This window comes from Phocoena phocoena, chromosome 13, assembly GCF_963924675.1.
Source record: "Phocoena phocoena chromosome 13, mPhoPho1.1, whole genome shotgun sequence".
In the NCBI taxonomy this organism is placed as follows: Eukaryota; Metazoa; Chordata; class Mammalia; order Artiodactyla; family Phocoenidae; genus Phocoena; species Phocoena phocoena.
Window position 1 is genome coordinate 31,635,524 of NC_089231.1, and position 24,454 is coordinate 31,659,977.

The 24,454-nt window shown below is 34.2% G+C and overlaps 1 protein-coding gene across 1 annotated transcript; it reads left to right on the top strand.

The window, feature by feature from the left end:
- The first annotated feature begins 3,936 nt into the window (after positions 1–3,936).
- Positions 3,937–11,205, top strand: SYT4 (synaptotagmin 4). The gene is made up of 4 exons (XM_065890331.1): positions 3,937–3,970; positions 6,913–7,727; positions 9,405–9,525; positions 10,898–11,205. Exons 1-4 carry the CDS (start codon positions 3,937–3,939, stop codon positions 11,203–11,205), a joined length of 1,278 nt encoding a protein of 425 aa, XP_065746403.1.
- Positions 11,206–24,454: the final 13,249 nt, after the last annotated feature.

Below are 24,454 nucleotides of genomic sequence, written 5' to 3' on the forward strand. Positions count from 1 at the left end.
AGAAGGATAAGAGAAGTCTCACTTAGGAATAGATTGGAATAGGGATGATGGGTGTGTTGTGAGGAGCTAGCAAGAAATACCTTCAAAGTAAATGTAAACAGGGCAGACTTCTAGAATGGCTCCAGGTCAAATTCTTGTTGAAGAACCAATATCCAACAACTAGAGAAGTTGCTTCAAAGACCACAACCTAAAAACAGGCCTGGAATGTAAAAATAAAATGAAGCCAAAAGATATGAAAAAATTGGTGCCAAGATCATGAACAAATGTGAAACTTGTGGAATATTTGAGGGGAGAATTAGTGGAAGCCTCTGGTTTACCTTTTTGGAAATTCTTGGCATGTAACCAAGGATATGTCAAGCTGAATTAAAGGCCTTCACTAGAGATAGTGTTATAAAAATTTTAATTAGAATAGATCCATGAGTGCTGGTAAGTCAGAAACTTCATAATATAAATGAAACTCTCTTAAATGGGAGAAAAGATGTGGACAGTTCATAGGAGAAGGAAGAATGCAATCTGAGTGTATTATAATGAATCTACAGTTATGAAGAACAAGATCAATAAAGACAGAGTGAATGGGATAGAGAGTGATGGCTGTGGAATAGTGCTGACCAAGTTTGGTAGGAAGTACTAAGTAAAAGAAAAAGAAATATGATTACAATTATGATCTGAAAAGTTTCTGCCCAGTTCTAAAGGAAGGGCTATTTTCTCTATGGTCTGTAAGCTCCATGACAGCAAGGATCATTTTTATCATCTTGACCAGCATAAATCCCCTACTTAGGTAAAACCTAGGAGGTATTACATATTTCATAAGGATGTGTTGAAAGAAGAAAAGAAGAAAGGAAGAAAGTTTATTGGCTTTTTTTTTTTTTTTTTTTTTTGGTTTAAGCTAATGAGTTTTTCACTCATGAGCCATCAGAGCCCAGTTTAGCTTGGTACATAGTAAGTGCTGAATAGTTTGAAGAAAAACAAATATAGAACTTGTGCATGTGAAGGGATTTCTGTAATACCAATTGGGAAAGGATTTGTCTTGTAGAATTTTGACTTGGGTATGCTTGTAATACAAATCTATTCCTTTAACATTAGAGCTAGCATTCATAATAGAATGATATGGAACATTAAAACCATTATCCATTATCATATACTTCATTCTACTCTACCTGTAGACCAGTAAAATGCCTTTGTATTACTAATCTGGGTATTACTAAAGATTACTGAATATTGAAGATCATTGAAACATTTTCAAAACTTTTTGAAATTTTATTTTGCTTAGCAGGAAGTTCTAAACACATCCACCAATAATATTTTTAAGGAAAGAAATAGAGAAAATATAGACTAAATTATATAATTAATAAGCCATAAAAATAAAGTTTAAAATTAAACTATATATTAAATAGAAATAATAAAAATAAGTAAAATTAATAAAAATGATCATGTAATTATTTAAGAATAATCTTTAAAATCAACTGGATTTCTTAAGGCCAAATTGAATTCAAGTGTTCTGCTCATTGTTTCTCAAAATATCTATACATATTTGCAATCAGAAATAAAATAGGGTAAACGCTGAAGCACTTCAACAGTCAAAGAATCACTTTGAAGTAAACAATGCCACTTGTACAGATGCGTTTGTTTCCCAGGGCAGGAACTTGCTTGAGACTGTGTGTTTTGGGTGGCAATAAGGTGGTTACCTAGCAACTACCCCTCCTCCCAAATCAATGCTGCAAGAGTGGTATTGTTTACGTCAGCAAATTGATTACTTGTTTGCTGGATCTAAAGAGAATGTAATACAGTGGTAGGGTGTGAATCTCAATCACAAGAAACTTACAGGTTTTTCCTCTACGTTGGGTCAACTTCCCACTACTCATCTGGTGCTGCTGGAAGTTTGTCTAAAGAGATAAGATAATGAATAATATGCTATGCATCATATGAAAATGAGGGAAACATCTGACATTTTAATTAATAATATTTATTTTCAGTTTGCATTTAAAGCAAACAATGAAAGGGTTACTATATCCATAATAGCATTAGCTCTGGGCAAGAGGTAATTTTATCACAATGTGTCCTCAGAAATGAGACAGCCCAGGGTAAGGTGGGGTTCTGTAGAAACAGAGTTTAACCAATCTAGACAGGTTTTGGATGATAGCATTTTACCACCTGAAGGTAAAATTAATGAGATATTAATTTATATAGAACACATATATAAGGTACTTATGTTTACAAGTGAGTATAACCATATGTAGAAATAACTTAGCTAGAAAACATATTTTAGCAAATGTCACACCATATATTTTGTTTACCTGCGATACATATCACAAAAAAATGCCACTCTCTCTTTCATCTGTCTAATGGATATTTATTCATAGGGACAATCTCACCAGTGCATGCAAAATCAAGAAAGCAAGTAATCTGAATGAAATGGAAAGATGAGGACAGAAAACACAGAGTTTGCCTATGGAAAAATTGAATACAGTAAATTAGTTTGTATGTTTTCATAGCAGGAAGATATAAGCTAAAGAAAAAATCTGTTAGAAGAATGCTAAAATGCCAAGTATGTGGGAGTGAGTAGAAAGGGAAAGAAGAGGGACATAGGTTTATAAAATTTTCCATGATGTAAAAGACTGAAGCCAATTTCTCCCCAGACACAGTCCTGACGTTCAGAGCAGCTGCTTGCCAGTATGCAGGAAACTGTCACTTGTACAGTAGCTTTACGGACTCACCCCATACCCACACACTGAATGTCATTTGCTCACTGAGCTCCAGAGAAGAGGAATTCTTTGCGGACCAATAATTGAAAGTTGAAGTTACAGCCTCAGTTCTCTTCTGGAAAATTGCTAATGCTTTTTTTAAAAAGTCACACTCTTCAGACTAAAATTAATCAGAATCTGACACCGTATTTTCTGAGTTCCTCAACCCTGGGAATATCATCAGTTCAGAAAAAATATGTTTTCCTTTGAAAATAACCAATAATTATCAATGTCATTTTAGATTTTGGTATGATTCTTGTAACCATTTTCCACAAACATATTAGACTTTTAACCAGAAATGACATTCTAAAAACAATCTCATTATATGTAAAAGTCAAAACTGTGAGTTGGAATACAGAAGGGATTATTCCCATCTGTCCCTAAGTACTTTAAGTGGTCCAATGTCAGATATTAAAGGAAGAGAGCTAAGAGACACATTGAGCAACAGAATCAACAAAATGTTTAGACTAATAATTTATTAGAAAATAAGTGATAATGATAGGAAAACTGTTATCTTATTTCAAATGGATCAATGTGCAGTGAGGTTTTTTTCTAATATAGGTATAATATGTCAAACAAAAATTAAATAGCAAGAAAATATAGATTTGCATTTTATAGTGCATCACTGATGCAGAAATTTCTCTCTTTTTACTCTGTCCTCAAATCGCCCTGTAAATTATATTATTCTGATAACACAGACACATTTTTATTGTTCTAGATGATCAGATTTTATATCAGGAATTGACATCGATGAGTTTCGAGACATCTCTATGTACCTCTGAGCTCTCACAGAATAGAAAATGTAGTCCAACAGTTAAAATAATTGATGAATGTGTGTTGAATTCTCAGGAGGGAAGGGAAGAAGAAAGAATGAAGGGTAGAGGAGAGACTTGGAGGAGGGAGGTGCTGATTTCAACCCTGTAGCGTCAGGATTGCGTCAATTCGGGTTTCAGCCACCTCTAGAGTCTCAGAGACAAGCGTCTCTGAAGAGCCAAAACAGGAAGAGGGGTGGCAAATCACTGTGCGAGGGCGAGTGGATCTCCCTCTTTGCCTCCTCCCTATTCCAGGCTTAGGTCCCCTGAGCTTTGCGCCGTTGTTTTCAGCATTAGGATAAGCCCTGTCGCTTCACATCCAGGCAAGTGAACCAAGATAGGGAGTTTCCGTTCAGCACCTCGGACAGAATACGCAGCAAAAAATGGCTCCGATCGCTACCAGCCGGGAAGAATTTGGTAAGCAAGTTACTCCGCTTATAACTGCGGTTGTTCCTTAAATACTCTGGGGTGATGTGTTTTGTGTGTGTGTGTGTGTGTGTGTGTGTGTGTGTGTGTGTGTGTGTGTGTGTGTGTGCGCGCGTGCGTGTGTGCGCGTGTGTGTGTGTGTTCGCGGGATGTTGAACATAGATTTCCCAGGTAGAAAAATGAGAATTGTAAAAGGGCAATAGTGGCTTATCTCTGTGGTTTCTCCCTTCCTTGATATCTTTCTCCTTAAAATTGCTTTCTGCCAGGGCGATTTTACATCCAAGAAGTTCCTAATCATTCAGGTAGCGCTGTAAATTGCAGCACGCGCTAAGTAAAGAGGTCTGTTTTCTTGTTGGTGTCATTAATTCTGCAGGTGATTTCTATTTGTACATAAACGTGTATTTATCTTATTGGAGGAAGCCAGATGTTTCTGTGATTATATAAGGGCTTGATCTTGGTATAAAATAACTTGAACATTGGGCATTTAGAATGTATATTTTATTGCAGAGTGTACCATAATGTATTTTTTTCTCTGCTATGTTTTTGTTGTATCCTTGAAATATTTTGCTAATGAAAGACACAGAATCCTATGATACTAGGGTTAAAGGGATATTCAAAATTAACTAGCTGAGCCCATTCCATTTCACAGGAGAGGTAACTGGAGCCCAGAGAGATAAGGGAAATTTTGCAAGTCAGTTAGCTAAAAGCTACTGGAAACTATACTTAGGACTTATATTTTCCTGTTCAATTTCCCTTTTCCTATAACAGATTTTTAGCACCATTACTCTCCTCTTTTTCAGTAAAAAAAGAAAAGGGAAAAAATCAGATGTACTTTTTCAAATAGAAAAGTAGTATTTTTAGGTCCCATTATATTCCAAAGGCAAGAGATTTGAGTTTTACTTTACATGTATTTGGAAATATCAGGGAATTTATAGAAGTTTGTTATGAAACTGAGTGAAATGACTGAGATCTTTGCTCTCAAAAGCTTAGGAACTTAACAGTAGAGAAAACACAGGGAATAGATGAGCCCTTCTATATTATATTGAATATTTTGCCATTTGGCATAAATATTAAACACAGAAAATTTGTGATATTATATTCAGAAATGAATTTCTTTCACAGCTGTCCATTTGAGTGATTGAGTTTATATTGCTGTGATATGATATGTATTCCCAATTTCTGATTTGAAAATCAGAAAAATATTTGAATACTGAGGAATTTTCAGAGGCTATGCTAGTTAAAAATATGTTCTAGTGTTGGCATTGTTTATTTAGGAAAAAATTATTTTCTATTCCTTTTTAAAAAAATTATTCTTCCTGCATTGACTAAAGAATCAAGAATAGTTCATGACTTTGCTTTTGCTCCCTGGCCTTGGATTATTAGGTAGTCCAGGAGTGTGTGTGTGTGTGTGTGTGTGTGTGTGTGTGTGTTTTCTTCTCTCCACAAAGACTTAAATAGAAGGAAAAATTGAAAAGCTGGTACTAAGTTTAGCTGATGATCTTTAGCTCTCACCTCATTCTTCTTCTGTAGCATTCCCTGCTTTTTCTATCTGGGAAATTCAAAGTTCACCTTTATACAATTCAGTTCTTTGATATAATTAAACTACAGAATTTTTTATTGTTGTATTTGCTTTTTTATTTTCTTAGGCATTTTTGCTCTTGTCATTTCTTAATCTTATATTATTTGAGTTCAGTTTTGTGATTATGAAGTAGATAGGCAGAAGTTTGGGGGATTAGGGAGGGGAGAAACAAAAGATTGTTCTTTCAAGGTTAGTTAAACAAGCCTTAACCCTTTCCTGACTGGAAATTTTAACTATTATTCACTATTTGGGATTTAAAAATAGACTGGAATGGAGCTAAGGCAGATATTATAACGTTAATTATATTAGTTTTGATTATATTAAACATCAACTCAACTGATGCACTGTGTCCAGATATAGTAATACTGCTTTTACTTACACAGTGTTACTTATTATTTGTTGGAGAATATACTTACATATGTAACATGATGAACTTATTATATGTTGGAGAATATACTTACATATGGAGCATGATGAGCTTCATGCATAATCAGTGTTACCTAATGTCAGTAATTTAATGTGTCCTCATTCAAGGAACAAATGCCAGTTTCAATTTGATTGTCATGTGGAAATGTGCTAGGAAAAAATCAGTTATGGATAAAACTGAACTCTAAATTATCTCTACACACTCTTCTCATTACATGTTAAAGAATGATAATTCATTTATAACCATTGTTTGGGTTTTATCCTTTTTAGGTAATTAATTTGTACTTTGGATGATTCAGTGTTTGAAGAATTTTGGGTCAGCATATGAGTTTGTAGTCTTATAAGTTGTATACTATTAATAAACTGTTCATATTTTTGTTCTTTTCCCTCTAATATGTGTACATTTCTTTTACCACTGTTCTATAATTTGGATGGAAATTATTAATGACTTTGTGACAACTGAAGATAATTTTCCATAATTTCTGTCAGTATTTGAAGAATATGCACTTAGAGGTACATAGTAAGAATTGATGCTTCTGGAAACCCTCAAAATGTCAATGAAAACATAAAGAAATTAATACTGACTCACCATGCTGTAGTTGACTCATGTTATCTGAGAAAACAAAGGTAGGTCAGGGTCATTTAGCATTCTCCCATCCCTGGCCCAGCCCCAGTTTCATCTTTTCATTTTTTTGTGAAAAATTACTACAATGAAGGATTTTCTATCATACTATATTTATTCTTTATGTTTTACAAATGTGTTTATTCCTGAAAGTGACATGAAATAGGTACATAATTCACCCAGAACAGTTGGAAAGCAATTCAATATGTGCAACCTACAGCAACTGCCAGCTTTAGGATGCTTTTCAAATAGGGTGTCTCCAACTCTGCCCAATTAATGCATGTTATTGGTCATTTGATTTTTCAGATCAAATCCCCACAGTGGTGGGGATCTTCAGTGCATTTGGCCTGGTCTTCACAGTCTCTCTGTTTGCATGGATCTGCTGTCAGAGAAAATCATCCAAATCTAACAAGACTCCTCCATATAAGTTTGTGCATGTGCTAAAGGGAGTTGATATTTATCCTGAAAACCTAAACAGCAAAAAGAAGTTTGGAGCAGATGAGAAAAATGAAGTAAAGAATAAACCAGCTGGGCCAAAGAGTTCTTTGCGTCTTGATCTTGAGAAGAGAGATCTAAATGGCAATTTTCCCAAAACAAACCTCAAAGCTGGCAGTCCTTCTGACCTGGAGAATGTGACCCCAAAGCTCTTTTCAGAAGGGGAAAAAGAGGCAGTTTCCCCTGATAGCTTAAAGTCCAGCACTTCTCTTACTTCAGATGAGAAACAAGAGAAGCTGGGAACCCTCTTCTTCTCCTTAGAGTATAACTTTGAGAAGAAAACATTTGTGGTAAATATTAAAGAAGCCCGTGGCTTGCCAGCCATGGATGAGCAGTCGATGACCTCTGATCCATACATCAAAATGATGATTCTCCCAGAGAAGAAGCATAAAGTGAAAACTAGAGTTCTGAGAAAGACCTTGGACCCAGCTTTTGATGAGACCTTTACATTCTATGGAATACCCTACACCCAGATCCAAGAGTTGGCCTTGCACTTCACAATCTTGAGTTTTGATAGGTTTTCAAGAGATGATATAATTGGAGAAGTCCTTATTCCTCTCACAGGAATTGAATTAACTGATGGAAAAAAGTTAATGAACAGAGAGATTATCAAGAGAAATGTTAGGGTAATTCATTTTTAGTGCTTAACATATTTATAAACAATCTTTTCTGTAGCGTTTTTGTATCTAGGGGAGTTTTATTAAAATGATGTCTTATACATATTATCTTTACCATGTTTAACTATTATTAATCATAATCAAATGAGGAGCAGGGGGATAGAGTAGATGAAAGAAATTTTAACCCACAACTGAAATGCATAAAGTATCTTAATGATATAAAATAAAAAGGAATCCTTTATGGATTTATTTAAATATCATTTATATAAATATTTTTATTAATTTCTGTCACAAGTATTTTGACTAAGATTGCCACTAAAATGCAGACAAATATTTTTTATAAGAAAGTTAAAAATATATTTCAATGTCAACATAATTGAATTTGAAATTGAAAATTAAGTCAGTTCATTTTGAGTATTTGAAGTTCTAATGACTTCATAGAATTGCTTTTTAAGGAAAAGATATCTCATTATATTGAATTACAAATATTCACCTTTATGTTGTATAACAGGAAGTGAGTTACTCGGCCTTTGCAGTTATGCTACTTTGGTAGTTCTGGAATTATTAGAAAATGATGACATCAATTAATCAAATTTAAATGTATTTTCCCTTTAAATATGGGGTTCATTTGATTCCAGTTGTGGTATTTCAGAATAACTGGTGTTTATAAGGCATAATTCTATAGAATACCATAAAGTTTGTTCTGACCACATCCTCACCTTTTTCTGTTGAAATTAATGAAAGTCAAGATCAAGAAATATTAAGTAGTTTGAGTCACCTAACTGTTTAGTGGCACAGTGGGAATAAAGATTTGTTCCCTACTCTTATTCTTCTTGGAGTACTTATTCATACAGTTACCCCATGTCAGCTTTTATATAAATACATATTGAAGTTTTAGGAGCTCTGGGCAACCATCATTCTTAGTTATACCAAGTTTACTTTTTGTTACTTTCAGTTAGAACTTGTACTTTGAGTTCTTGGTCATCTTATCTAATGTTAAAGTAAAAATAAGATCTAAGTATTATGCAAAGAAAAACCCTATGATACTATTCAGAGACAAAGCATTAAATATTCTGAATCAATTCTCTCCAATATTTAATTCATTCCTTGGATTAAAGGAGGACTCTGGGTGTGTTGGGAGAAGAGAATTTTAACTCATCAGTCCTCTGTGCTAAGAGAGTGGTGGGTGTCAGACTAAATTTTAGGTTTTCTGAATTCAAATTTTAATAATGTCTGTGCTAAAGAATTTGAAATCAAATCAAACTTGAGTCACTTTACCATATATATCCATTCAAATAATTACATAATTTTCATTACCATTAATAACTTCAAAAAGTGGAGAGTTAATTAAAAAGCAAAAACTAAAAATACCTCTGTGTAAGATATATTTTAAATATCCCCCTTTAAAACATTTCTAGTAATGGGGGTGGCTAACTCATTACGAATTTTAACATTCTGTAGTACCTAAAAAGACCACAAGATGGCAGGTAGTTGTTTTAGAAGGTGATGGTACTGCACAAAGGCTTTTAGTTACTCTTTGATTTTTTAGCATATTAAAGTAAAATAAGTAGGAAAATTACAGTTAAATAACAATGCTATTATAGTGCTTTAAAAATTAATATAAGTATAAATTTCAAAACTAAAGAATAATAAAAACATATTTATCTCATATCTCTCTTTGTTTAGAAGTCTTCAGGACGTGGTGAGTTACTGATCTCTCTCTGCTATCAGTCCATCACAAATACTCTCACTGTGGTTGTTTTAAAAGCTCGGCACCTGCCTAAATCTGATGTGTCTGGACTTTCAGGTAAGAATGTTTTTGAAAAACTCAGGCTCAGTGTAGAAATGAGCAATATATTGGGCAAAATAGTTAACAACTAACATTGGACTATGATTTAGATTCACCCTTTATTCACAATCACAAATTATGTGATTGTTTTTGTTTCTCATTTTATGGAATAAATGTGTGAGCCAAGGCCATTATCAAGAAGAAGAAAACTGCATAGTTCTAAGATCCAATACAAAGTTAGTATGTCATAGATGTCTGACTGAATGGAGTTGAAGCAGAAAGCAGTGATAAATGCAGAAGTGAGGCCATTGCCAAAAACACAGTGATGGAAATAAAATTAAGGTTTAGGAAAAGTTCTTAATTTTACTATTTTAAGTGAGCCTGCCTACCCTTACATTTCTATTATTTTTATTATCTTTCCTTTAATTCCTTGTGTGTCTGTTGTCTGCTTTAAGAATTAGCTTTTAGTTTTGTGACTAATTTTTATTAAAAAAAAATTGCTGTATAGTACAATGAGAAAGAACATATGACCTATGGTTTAAAACGATCTGAGTTCAAATCCTAACCCTTCCATTTCTTAGCATCGTAACATTGGGTATGTTTCTTAAACTCTATACAAACTAGATATAATAGTACTTACCTTGAAGGAGATTATGAGGTCTGGAAATATATATTTCATTAAATATCATCCAGTGCTATTATTAGTTGTAGTTTTATTATTAGATAATGGAGATTAAAAACATGTTCTCAAAGATTTAGGTTAGGAAGTTAAAATGACTCATGCAACCAGAAAAGGGCAAAATAATATAATTAGATGTGTGATAAAGTAGCATGATCTTAAAATTCACAGGATACAGGTGACACAGGAAATATCAATACTGGGTAACAGGAAACAAACACAGCAAGTGGTTAAAGAACCACAAAAAAAATTAAAGTCAAAAATGGCACTGCCATTGTGAATTCTAAATTCCCATTCCCCCATTCAAAAGAGAAAGCCCATGCTCAGAGAATTAGTGAGATTTATCCAAAGTCATACAACTCAATAAAGATAGATGTTGTGTAACATTTTTTCCTTCTATTCCATTCTCCGGAATGAATTATTAGTAATCAGAATGTGTCATTAGAACATTCTATTTTCTTCCACTTTATGTTATCTCTTCATCCTTCCATTACAGTTCTTTCCCGTCCTCCACTATCTCTTATGTTGTACATTCTTACTTATTTTCAATTTATTGACAATAGAGAAGCCAAGCTTTATCCATGTTTTCACTTTGTTCTGGCTCATATTCGTTATAATCACATTTTATTAGCATCTCTAAGGCACAATTATCTTGAGATCACCTTTCCCACCAAGTCTTGTCTGTACAATCTGTGTTGTTTCCCATTGCAGATCCCTATGTCAAAGTGAACCTGTACCATGCCAAAAAGAGAATCTCCAAAAAGAAGACTCATGTGAAGAAATGTACCCCCAATGCAGTGTTCAATGAACTGTTTGTCTTTGACATTCCCTGTGAGGGTCTTGAAGAGATAAGTGTTGAATTTCTGGTTTTGGATTCTGAAAGGGGATCCCAAAATGAGGTAATTGGGCGGTTGGTCCTGGGAGCAGCAGCAGAAGGAGCCAGTGGAGAGCACTGGAAGGAGATTTGTGACTATCCTAGGAGACAAATTGCCAAGTGGCATGTGCTCTGTGATGGTTAGCATCCTAGCCAAGATGAGTTGGAACTTAATGATTTTTTTCTAGGCAAGAAGAAATTTTCTTTCTTTTTTTTTTCTGATACATGATTGCAAGCTTGTGAAAGCTTTTTTGTTGTTGTTGTTAGAAATGTATTGAATTATCAGACCAGAAAGTAACTGTAAATGTGTATCATGATAATTTACTCTTTATTAGAGAAGTTGGATAAATTTTCATAAGATATTCAATTTCCCCTGAAGGTTACCAGTTATATAAATAAGAGTAGCCAAACATTTTAGGAATACTGCTCTGCAGTCCCGAGTTATGGCTGTGGTGATGATCTCATTGGAACATGTCACTGGAAGTCAATGTGGTTTTTAGGATTTAGAAATGAAAAGCAGGTCTTCTCTTATGAAAATTCATCCATTGTTCATCAACTGGGGAAGCCAATTTTTCTTTAAACCCAAAGATATTAAAGAAATGTTCTCTAGATTATTTTATTAATTATGTATGTGCAAATGGTTGTCCTGCATATAAAAGTATATGATTATTTCTTTTTGGTCTGTAATTATTTGACACAATTTTATCATAAGAAGGGTAACTTAGGTTTATTGAAAAAAAAAGTGAACAAAATGAGAAATCATTTTATCAAAGGGCTGAGTTGAGAATACTATAGCTGAAATATGCTTTCCCTTCCCTAAGTTTACATGTGAGTCAAAAATAAAATATAATCTCACATAAGAACCATGGCCTTGAATTATTCACTGCTTGTGACAAATGTCAATGTGGCCTAAGAAAGCCCTATATACTTTTGTGAAGTTGCTGAGTTAGCTAGTGGGTAAAGAAATAAACTTCAGTGAGAAATCCAGTTAAAAATGCTGTTTTCTTATAGGAAATATATATAGTATGCAAGTGTACATTCAAGGTTATCCCCTGAACACAGAAAGGGCATTGGTAGCCAAGTCTTCATTCAGCTTGTTCTCCCCCAGAGAGGACTAAGCTACTATTTGAAAAGAAACGAAGACAAAAAAGTTGTGAAGTTGTAATCATCGCTGGATAGAAAGTGTTACTTAACCCAACAAACTAATAAAAAATAGTTACACGGCAAGCCTAATATACTTTATATATGTTCATACATAATATATTTAGGCTGTCAAATTAGCACAAGTATGTTTCACTATCTTTTCTAGGCTAATTTGTCTTGAGCTGTTGTCTGTTGACCAGTTTATAAACCTGTATCTTATACATCTTTCCAGTGCCAGGGCTCTGAAATTCATTAAAAAATCCATTAAACCCTGTGATTATTTGGAAAGAATTTACTTGAGGTAATGTCACTGTATTTGAGTTTTTAGAAAAGTATGAGTGAAACTCAGGTACAGTTGAATTTTAAATATGCAAGTTAGAAATGAAGTCTACTGAAAAACTTACATTTTGAGTCAGGTTTTGTGTCAGTGCTTTAGCAGTTTTTGAGAATGTGTTTGATATCACAGTGTTTGTAAAATCTATGACAAAGCATTTTCAAAACAACTTATACATGCTTTTTATGACTATTCCTGATGTAAAGAAAATGCTTTACACTCTATATACAAAGATTGAAATCAACCTCTCTTCTTGTGCTTTAAGATGATTTGGGGATTAAACAAGAATATTGTCCAATCATCATCTTCATGCCATCACAAAGTCAACTCATAGCATCTTGGTCCACTCAGTATTTCTGTGAAAGCAATGTGAAATGAATTTTAGTCAGTATATGGTATGGGGGAGTCATATGGCCTTTTAATATTTGTATATTTGGTATCATGGGTCAAGGAATATAGTATATTTTGGAGCTCTGAAACATTGTAAGAAGTCAACCCTAAGTATCCTTCAGAGCAGCCAGAAGTTAATGATGGTACCAAGCAAAGTACTGTTGTTGGAGGAGGGTGAATTTGTTTTTTTAGGGGAACAATGAAACCAAGAACAAATAATTACAAAATTACAATAACTAATTTGTAAATAGTTTTTAGTTCTTAAAATTTAAAGTGTTTTTCGGTGTGAAAAGTTGAGTAAAACTATTTGCAACTGCTGTTAAGAAAAGAAAGAAGAGAAACTAGAAAGGAATTGAAACAGGCAGGGGCATAGTGATCTCATCATTTTCTGAAAATTGTACTGTTTTATATTGTATTACAATATCTGTGTGAATATCTTGAATTCTGTTACACATTCTGCCCTGTATTAAACATGTAAATTAATTGTTTGTCTGATTAGCGAATCTAACCACCCTAATGGAGAGGTATCCATATTTGAAGAACTGTGTAACTCAGTAACTGATTTTTTCTGATGTTGTAACTTAATAGAAGTGATTTGGGAGGAAGCATGGTATATGAGATGGTGTCTGTTCTTTCGTGCCAGCTTTGTATGATGTTTGTAAGATCATGTTATATGACATGAATAAATGGCTGCTTTTGACCAACCCATTTCAACTCAAAGTTTTCTTTAATGGATTAATGGATTCTCTTATTTCTTTCTAAGCTCTCGAGTTTCCTTAATAGATCATCTGGCATATATTAAGAAATATAAAGATTCAACACAAAGATCTTCCACATATCTTGTTGTAGTTTGCTTAATCCTCATAACACTCATCCAGGGAAGATATTATTCCTATTCAGAAGCAAACCTGAGACTCAAGGAGCTTTGGCAATTGACTCAAGTACACACGGATGGTATGTGAATAGATTTCATTGCATACCTCACTCTTCTCTCTATGCCAGGCCACTCTCCTCCAGGGATCCTAATCAATTGGCTCTGCTAGATTCTTAAAATGTTTCATGCCCACATTCTTGGACTTCTCCTTTCTATATTGTGGTCACTTTTCCATATTTTATTTACCATTTTTTAAAAAACATCTTTATTGGAGTATAATTGCTTTACAATGGTGTGTTAGTTTACCATTTTCACCATTTTTCATCACAACTTTTAATTTATTCTTCCTTTTATTGTCTTTCATGATCTTTCTCACTTTAGTCTCTTTCATTACCTATTTTATATTACTGTCTTTTCTTTTTCATTTTTCCTATATCCTTGCATTGGATAGATTTATTTAGTAAAATGGAGTTGAAGTGGAAGTCTTTATTTCTTCTTAAAGATGTAGGAAAAACAGACCCAGGACATCTGCAATGTTTCCATCAGACACCAGCTAAGGTAAATGGGAACTATGGGATCCACCACCAGGAGGATCAGCCGTTTTTTACAGCACAAATCTATATGGATGTGTCCTGTATTATCACACTTGGCAAAACAACCTTGCAAATAGTTGCAATCAAAATCTGCTGCCATTGTATTTTTGTTTTAAACCATATTAATTGTATTAAGACTGTGCACAGGTATGTTAAAAGAGTTGGTCATTACATTTAAGTGCTTAAATATATTTTAGACCTCCCTGCCAAAAGTAACCAGACACTAAAGAGATATTCTAAGGGAATTAGTTATTAAGGAAATGCTAATTAAAACCACAATGAGGTACCACTGCACACCTTATTACAATGGCTAAAATCAAAAAGTTTGAACATGAAAAGTGTTGGTGATTTGGAGGAATACTCCTACACTGATCTACACTACTGGTGGGAATATAAAATGTATAGCTGCTTTGAGAAACAAGTAGTCAGTTTCTTAAAAAGTTAAATATACAACTACCAAATGACCCAATCATTCCACCTCTAGGTATTTACTTAAGAGAAAAGAAAGCATGCATTTGCACAAAGACTCATGCATTAATTTTCATAGAAGCTTTTTTTGTAGTAGCTAAACACTGGATTCAACCTAAATATTCAACAACAGGTGAATGGATAAATAAATTGTATTGTATACACAGAATAGAATACTACTTAACAATAAAAAATGAATAAACAATTGGTACATGCAACAACATATATACTTACAATAATTATGCGAGTGAAGGAAGCTAGTTATTTTCCCCTGGAACCCCCAAAATGTAGAGTGTATAATGTATGATTTAATTTATCAGAAATGTTTGAAAATGCAAACTTATCTGTAGTGATAGTAAGCAGATCAGTGTTTGCTTGCGATTGGAGTAGGGTGAATGGACATGTGTGAGTGAGCGAGATTAAAAGGGAATTGTAGGAAATTGGAGGTGGAGGGGATGGATGTGTTCATTTTCTTGATTGTGATGATGTTTCCACAGGTATATTCATGTATCAAAAATTTTCAAATTGTGCACTTTAAGTGTGTACAGTTTATTATATGCAAATTATACCTCAATAAAGCTGTTAAGGAAAAAATGTATAAGATAGAAACTATTTATAACTTTTTTTAAGAAAAAGAAATAACAATACTAACATTATTACCAGCGATATTTTTCTGAAAATTCAAAAAAATTTACATGTGTTGGGAGCAGTTCTTTTTTTCTTAATGTACCTTTCCCCATGAATGTATAGTTGGATGACTGCTTTTTAAAGTCTTTTGTGATGGTTTCTGTGTAATTATACCACCAACTCATTCAAGTAAATTTTTTGATTGCTTCTATTTTTAAGAAATTGATTTTTGAATTTAATTTTGATTTATAGTTATATGAAATATTATATTTTATAAAAATAAATTTACAGAACAAAATATATTAAAAGAAGCCCATCTATTTCTACACTCAACTATTCCCTCCTCTCCCATACATAATAACATTTAAGTTTTGGGTTAATTCTTCTCATTTTTAATATAAACATATGTAGATATATTCACATTTTTCTGTGTATCAGATGAACAAAAGCATGCTATACAATATATCATGGATATCATTCTCCAGCTGCATATATAGTCCTTACTGATTTTTACAGCTCTATAGTACTCCTTTGCAGCATTACTTTTAAAATATTATTCAGGAAGAAGTATTTACTCTCCCATTGTAAGATAATGCCCTTATAAATAAGAAATGTGTGTTTTATTGATCTTTACATTTTCACTAGTAGCTAGGTTGTACATAGTAAACTCAATAAATATTTCTTTAACTAAATCAAACTTAATTGATGATTAGATGGGAAAGCATTGTGAAAACCACAATTGTTCAAGAATATGTTATATTGATGTATAGTAGTCCCCCTTCCCCAGGGAATAATTTCCAAGACACTCAGTGGATGACAAATCATATATATATATACTATGTTTTTTTCCTATACATACTTACCTATGATAAAGTTTAACTTATAAATTAGGCATAGCACAAGATTAATAACAATAATTAATAATAAAATAAAACAATTATAACAATAATTGTAATAAAATTTATCTGTATGTGGTCTCTCTCTCACTTGAATCATCTTATTTTACCATACTCACCCTTATTCTTGTGAGGATGTGATAAAATACCTACATGATAAGATGAAGTGAGATGAATGACAGCTATTATTGACCTTCTGATGTTATGTCAGAAGGAGGATCACATGCTTTGAGTGATCCTGGATCACTGAGCTATGACAATGTCAATGGTTGGATGTCAGGAACAGAAGATGTCAAAAGTTGGGAATGCTGGGCAGGATGGAGCTTGATGGTGTGAGATTTCATCACATTACTCAGAACAGAGCAAAATTTAAAACTTATAAATTGTTTATTTCCGGAATTTTCCATTTAATATTTTCCGGCTGTGGTTGACTGAGGGTAACTGAAACCAAGGAAAGTGAAACTGAAGGTAAGGAGAGGCTATTGTAACTCATACTATATTAGAAACTATAGAAGTCCAGTGTGCTATACATATAATAGACATCCCAAACTTTTTCAAATTAGTTTTGGCGTGAACTGTGTTTCACTGTTTGTTTCTTAAAATTGGATATATACTCCAGCTTTTAGCATTAAGCTAGTACTAAAGTGATTCTGTATTCCTTGACAGGATGTCATCTGAGGTTAAGGAAAGATCATTTAAAAACAACTAAGAGAAATGCCTATTTAGTTCTTCTGTCCATTTTTGGATTGGGTTGTTTGTTTTGACGATATTCAGCTGAATGAGCTGTTTGTAAATTTTGGAGACTAATCCCTTGTTGGTCACATCATTTGGGAATATCTTCTCCCATTCTGTGGGTTGTCTTTTTGTTTTGTTTATGATTTCCTTTGCTGTGCAAAAACTTCTGGGTTTAATTAGGTCCCATTTGTTTTTTTGTTTCTGTCTTTAGTTCCATTAGTCTGGAAGATGGATTGAAAAAGATCTTGCTGCGATTTCTGTCAGAGAGTGTTCTGCTTATGTTTTCCTCTAGGAGTTTTATAATATCTGGTCTTACATTTAGGTCTTTAATCCATTTTGAGCTTATTTTTGTGCATGGTGTTAAAGAATGTTCTAATTCATTTTTTTATATGTAGCTGTCCAGTTTTCCCAGCACCACTATTTGAAGACACTCTCTTTCCACCACTGTATAGTATTGCCTCATTTGTCATAGATTACTTGACCATAGGTGTGTGGGTTTATTTCTGGGCTTTCTATCTTGTGCCATTGATCTATGTGTCTATTTTTGTGCCAGTATCTCATTGTTTTGATGACTGCAGCTTTGTAGTATAGTCTGAAGTGAGGGAGTATGATTCCTCCAGCTCTGTTTTTCTTACTCAAGATTACTTTGGCTATTCAGGGTCTTTTGTGTCTCCAAACAAATTAAAAATTTTTTTGTTCTAATTTTGTGAAAAATGCCATTGGTAATTTGATAGGGATAGCACTAAATCTGTAGATTGCCTTGGGTAATATAGTCATTTTGACAATATTCATTCTTCCAATCCAAGAGCATGGTGTATCTTTCCACCTGTTTGTGTCATCTTCCATTTCTTTCATCAGCATCTCATAGTTTTTGCAGTGCAGGTCTTTTATCTCCTTAGGTAGGTGTTTTATCTTTTTTGATGTGATGGTAAATGAGATTGTTTCTTGAATTTCTCTTTCTGACCATTCAATGTTAAAGTATATAAATGCAACAGATTTCTGTGTATTGAGAAAGAAATATCGTATGATATCACTTGTATGTGAAATCTAAAAAGAAATGATACAAATGAAGTTTATTTACAAAATAGAAACACACTCACCAACTTAGAGAATTAACTTATGGTTACCAGGGGGGTTGGTGGGGGGATGCGAATAGTTAAGGATTTGGGGATTGACATGTACACACTGCTATATTTAAAATAAATAACCAGCAAGGACTCACTGTATAGCAGAGGGAACTCTGCTCAATAATATGTGACAACCTAAATAGGAAAATAATTTGAAAAAAAATAGATACATGTATATGTATAACTGAATCACTTTGTTGTACACCTGAAACTAATGCAACATTGTTAATCAACTATACTCCAATATTGCCGGGGACCAGCCCCAGCAGAACAGGTTTCTCCCAAAGGGGAGACGGAGTCGGCGTGGACAGAACGCAAGACACCTCAGAGGATGCGAGGATCTGCCAATTTATTGTTACAATTCCGAAGCTTTTTATACTGTGAGGCAATCTCACTTTCAATCTTAACATTCTAGTTCTCATACCAAAGCCACAAAATAAAGGTACACAACAGTAAAACCAAAGGTCATTTACATCAAAAGATTATATCAGCAGGTTAGGCAGGTTTTATGATCAGGTAATCCTCTTATCTCCTGTGGTCTCTTTCATCCCCTGTGGTTAGGTATATCTTGGTCACATCTAGGTCTGGAATTCTGTTTGCGGTTTCTTCACCTTTCTTAAAAGCAGATGTTCTTGTATTTGCACATTCTATTCAATCAGGCCATTAATCAAGGTACAAACTTAAGCACATTCTTCTCTTAACAATTACAAACCCAAAACTTAAGCACATTCTTCTCTTAACAATTACAAACCCAAAACTTAAGTACATTCTTCTCTTAACAATTATAAACCCAAAACTTAAGTACATTCTTCTCTTAACAATTACAAACCCAAAACTTAAGTACATTCTTCTCTTAACAATTATAAACCCAAAACTTAAGTACATTCTTCTCTTAACAATTATAAACCCAAAACTTAAGTACATTCTTCTCTTAACAATTACAAACCCAAAACTTAAGTACATTCTTCTCTTAACAATTACAAACCCATACAGTAATAAAAATTCTCTCCCACAGGCTTTACACGTTCACCGTTATCCTTCAGACATCGCACATTTTTCCTTATAATTATTTGGGAGGCTTTGGGGGTGGACATTCTACCTTAAACCTATTAGCAAATTCCTTTGCAAAATACTTACAATATATAATTTGTCCTTTATAAGCATTTCTGCACAAAGAGCAATGTAACTTGTATAAGCTTGCCATGTAGCCTACTTCATCCAGCTTTGAATACACCCAACGTAGCATAAATCCTCCTCGCTATCTTACCCAAATATTTCCCAGCATATCTACTACTCCCCAGGGGGGCCATAGTTCATCTAGCTTTTCTTCTAACGTAAGCTCTTGCCACACAAATGCTCCTGTTGTGTTTCCCTGCACCCAATGTCCTGGCCTGGGAGTGGGGATTTCGGGTGTAGTCATTGGGGGAGCCGGAGTCTTTTTTGGTTTTACCCTAAGTTGGGGTTTTTCCTTAAACCCTCCGTCGGCACTGGGGATATTTCCTAACATTAATAGTAATCCTATAAAAATCACTTTAAGCAAAACCAGGGGAAAACAAGGGGAACCACACAGAGGAGAGCTTTGCTTCTCCATATTTGTACCTGATAGTACCAGCTTTGCTAGGCACTATGGGTCTCGTCCGTGCTGAGACTCAAAGGCACTTCTTATATGGCTCCCGACATCTCCCCCTTTTTTATTTTTTTAAAAAGGCAGTATGCAATTCCACTTTGGTTCTATGTATACTCTGAAGAGCAGCTTGTATTAATCGGATGATGACTAGAAAAGAAATAAGAAGTAAAATTATAACTACTCCGGCAGCCCCATAATTTATTAAAATATGCATAAATGAATTACCATTAAAATAACTTTGTAAATTTTGTAAAAATTCTGCAGCAGCCTTAGAGGGATTCATATCATATTGAGAGGCTGCAATATCATGAATCTGTTTATGCAAATGTTCCAAATCAATTCCCAAATCACTAGAATTCCATACATTTAAAATATGCATTTGAATTTTTTCCCAGGAATACTCAGAATGATTTACTTTTAAGGGAGTGACACATATCCAGGAGTATTTTTTATGGCAAGTTAAGGATAAGCGAATTTTTAAAGCAGTAAGTTCTTGACCAATATGTAAAATTGCTTCCTCAAGGGCATCAACCTTAGTTTCTAATTTTCTATCTATAGCTTCTTGAGTAGCTAAAGCCAAGGATATATTTTTTGATAAATCATTAGCATATTGCGCTGTCTGTACCTCTTTCACTAAGGCATACGTTGCAACAGTAAAAGAGCTCAATATTCCTATCAATGCGGAAATCCCCAAAATTAAAGTAGCTACAAATCTTTTTGGCCTCATAAGTTCTCTAACCTGTTTTATAATTTCAGCTCCTGTATCTGTATACCAAGATTCATTAAGCATTACTGGCAGCATAATATAAGCTGGTCTTTTTAATAACATAATTGTTCTTATATTCATATTGGAGTTCACACAGGTTGTTAATGCACATTCATCACAAGTTATAAAAAACCTTCCATTGTTTTTTATAATTTGTAATTTTTCAGTTTTATTAGTCAATAATATGGAATATGGAGAAGTCACACAAGCCTGGATAAAATACTTACTCTCTTGAACATTAGGCCTTCTTAATGTAATTGAACTCGTAGCTAAGGGCAATCTCCATAATTGTGGTTGAAAGGAAGTCTCATTGTTATTAGTAAATGTATATATAGGTGCTACCCATCCATGACTATTCCATCTATTTACTTTTATTTATGAGGGAATCATAGAATCATTCCAAGCATAATTTGCAGCATATTTTAAATATTGCCGGTAATTACTTTTAGGGGTATTAATACTCCAATCTGATACATAATACTTAGTTCCAGGAATATTAATACGAATTTCTTTATTATTCATACAGTATATCCAATAAGGATATCCACCATCATCATCAATCCATTTCCATTCCTCTGTTGCCTTACTTAAAGCATTATCACAATCTGGGTATCTTTGAGGATGTTTTGTGCTAACAAATTGTACTTTATTATCTACCTTATTTTGTCCCATAAATCTTCCTAATAACACCCATAAGTTTCTTTTAACATTATTATCCTCTTTAGGAGAATCAGTTAAAAAGGCTGAATTTACTATCGGTAAACATCCATTTTTTACACGATCTGATTTTTTTAACCTCTCAGAATTTAAAAAGAAACAAATCGGAGGAAAATCCGATTGCCCCTTAAAAGAAAAATTATTATTTATAACAAATTGTTCGTAGCCTTGTACATCACGAACACCATCAGTTAGTTCAGGAAATGAGGAAGTTACCGGAATAATAGCATCTTTCCATGTACAAGCATGTAGTATAGGAAAATCAGGAAAATAAGCCCAGTACGTATCGTTAGCATTTACCTGTACTGATAAAAGACTTAACATGGCCACAAAAAAGTTAGCGGTAGTCAAAGGTATTTTTTGAGTGTTTACAGCATTTTCAGCATCCTGGCAAAGCCTTTTTATAGCTCCCCACGTTACCCGTTGCGCATCTAAAGTAGAAGCAGCATATCTCCTCTTTTTTCCCCGGCGTTGGGTCCCAAGAAGCTTAGGCTCTAAATGCTCAGGAGAAGTTTGAGTCTCTCTATGACATGTGGACTTAAGTGATAATTGTTGCAGCGGGGGAACCAGCGTTTCTGTCATTGAGTCCTTCGGTTTCTCTTTCTCTGACATTTCGGGTGTCAGACTCATTTCCTGACAGACGCTTCGGTAAATTCCCTACCACCGGATGTCTAATTAAACGATCTGGTATCCAGATGGGTGAGTCAAAGGTCTGTGGAAAAACACAAGCATATCCTCTACCATTGGTTAGTAGTATGTCTGGTCCATTCCATTTTCCAGTTAACACATCTTTCCAAAGAACCATTGGCTTTGGTTTATCGTTATTAGTCTCCCAATGTATCATCATTGGAGTTTTTCCTTCATTATTCATATTTATATAATTGATTACAAATAAAGAATGATTTACAATATGATGAGGAGAAAAATATTTTAAATCTCCATTTTGTAATTTATAAATCATATTTTTTAATACCTGATTAGTTCTTTCAATTATAGCTTGTCCTTGTGGGTTATAAGGAATTCCAGTATTATGAGTAATGCCAAACCTCTGGCACAATTGTTAAAAGGATTTTATAATTTCTTTTTGTATTTTATTAAAAGGTGGGGGCGGTGGAGGAGGCCCCTTTATGTTAGTCACTCCTTTTCCTAACTTTTTAGATTGAGAAGAAGAATTTTGAGAGGCTAATGGGGGAAGCCCCAACGCCCTAAAACTTCTTGACTGTGGTTTAGTTAAATTTTCTTCTCGTACAGGGAAAGCCCCAAGATCATACTTTCTTCTCTCATAATCATAAGCTGCTGCATCTAAATCATCTTGATCAGCAGGTGTTAATTCTTCATCAAGGGTTGAATCTTTTAACAAAATAGGCTTAGATTTACCTTTTGACTTATTTACCTCCTCCTCTGAGTCAGAATCATAAATATTACAATCCTTCATAGCTGCCCCTACAACCTCAGCTTCCTCCGCAAATGACTTTGGAGTAAGTAAGGGTGTAGTTTCACTGATGTCCGGAGGATATTTATATGGATTTTTTTGACCTTCTGGTAACGGGGCCAAACTTTCTCTTATTAAATTCCACAAAGTAAAAGTATCTACAGGGACCTTTTCTGGCCCAAAATGATTATAATAAACCTGCAAAGTTTGTCCTACCTTTTGCCAGGTTTCTATATTAACCGTTCCTTGTTCTGGAAACCAAGGACATTGTTCCTGTACAAACTGAAAAAACTGAGTTAATTGCTTATTAGTTACCTTAATTCCTCTTCCATTTATCATATGTTTAACTATATCTATAAACAAGAGCCTCTTCTTGGACTCAGCGTGTCCCATTTTGACACCGATTACTCACCTCTCTTGCCAGTCCTTCTCTAACTGGGGGTCTGCAGCACCCTATGGTGAGACTCCTATCCGTCTGAAAAATATATATATACACTTACCCCTTCAGGTCCCTGTTCGGGCGCCACTTGCCGGGGACCAGCCCCAGCAGAACAGGTTTCTCCCAAAGGGGAGACGGAGTCGGCGTGGACAGAACGCAAGACACCTCAGAGGATGCGAGGATCTGCCAATTTATTGTTACAATTCCGAAGCTTTTTATACTGTGAGGCAATCTCACTTTCAATCTTAACATTCTAGTTCTCATACCAAAGCCACAAAATAAAGGTACACAACAGTAAAACCAAAGGTCATTTACATCAAAAGATTATATCAGCAGGTTAGGCAGGTTTTATGATCAGGTAATCCTCTTATCTCCTGTGGTCTCTTTCATCCCCTGTGGTTAGGTATATCTTGGTCACATCTAGGTCTGGAATTCTGTTTGCGGTTTCTTCACCTTTCTTAAAAGCAGATGTTCTTGTATTTGCACATTCTATTCAATCAGGCCATTAATCAAGGTACAAACTTAAGCACATTCTTCTCTTAACAATTACAAACCCAAAACTTAAGCACATTCTTCTCTTAACAATTACAAACCCAAAACTTAAGTACATTCTTCTCTTAACAATTATAAACCCAAAACTTAAGTACATTCTTCTCTTAACAATTACAAACCCAAAACTTAAGTACATTCTTCTCTTAACAATTATAAACCCAAAACTTAAGTACATTCTTCTCTTAACAATTATAAACCCAAAACTTAAGTACATTCTTCTCTTAACAATTACAAACCCAAAACTTAAGTACATTCTTCTCTTAACAATTACAAACCCATACAGTAATAAAAATTCTCTCCCACAGGCTTTACACGTTCACCGTTATCCTTCAGACATCGCACATTTTTCCTTATAATTATTTGGGAGGCTTTGGGGGTGGACATTCTACCTTAAACCTATTAGCAAATTCCTTTGCAAAATACTTACAATATATAATTTGTCCTTTATAAGCATTTCTGCACAAAGAGCAATGTAACTTGTATAAGCTTGCCATGTAGCCTACTTCATCCAGCTTTGAATACACCCAACGTAGCATAAATCCTCCTCGCTATCTTACCCAAATATTTCCCAGCATATCTACTACTCCCCAGGGGGGCCATAGTTCATCTAGCTTTTCTTCTAACGTAAGCTCTTGCCACACAAATGCTCCTGTTGTGTTTCCCTGCACCCAATG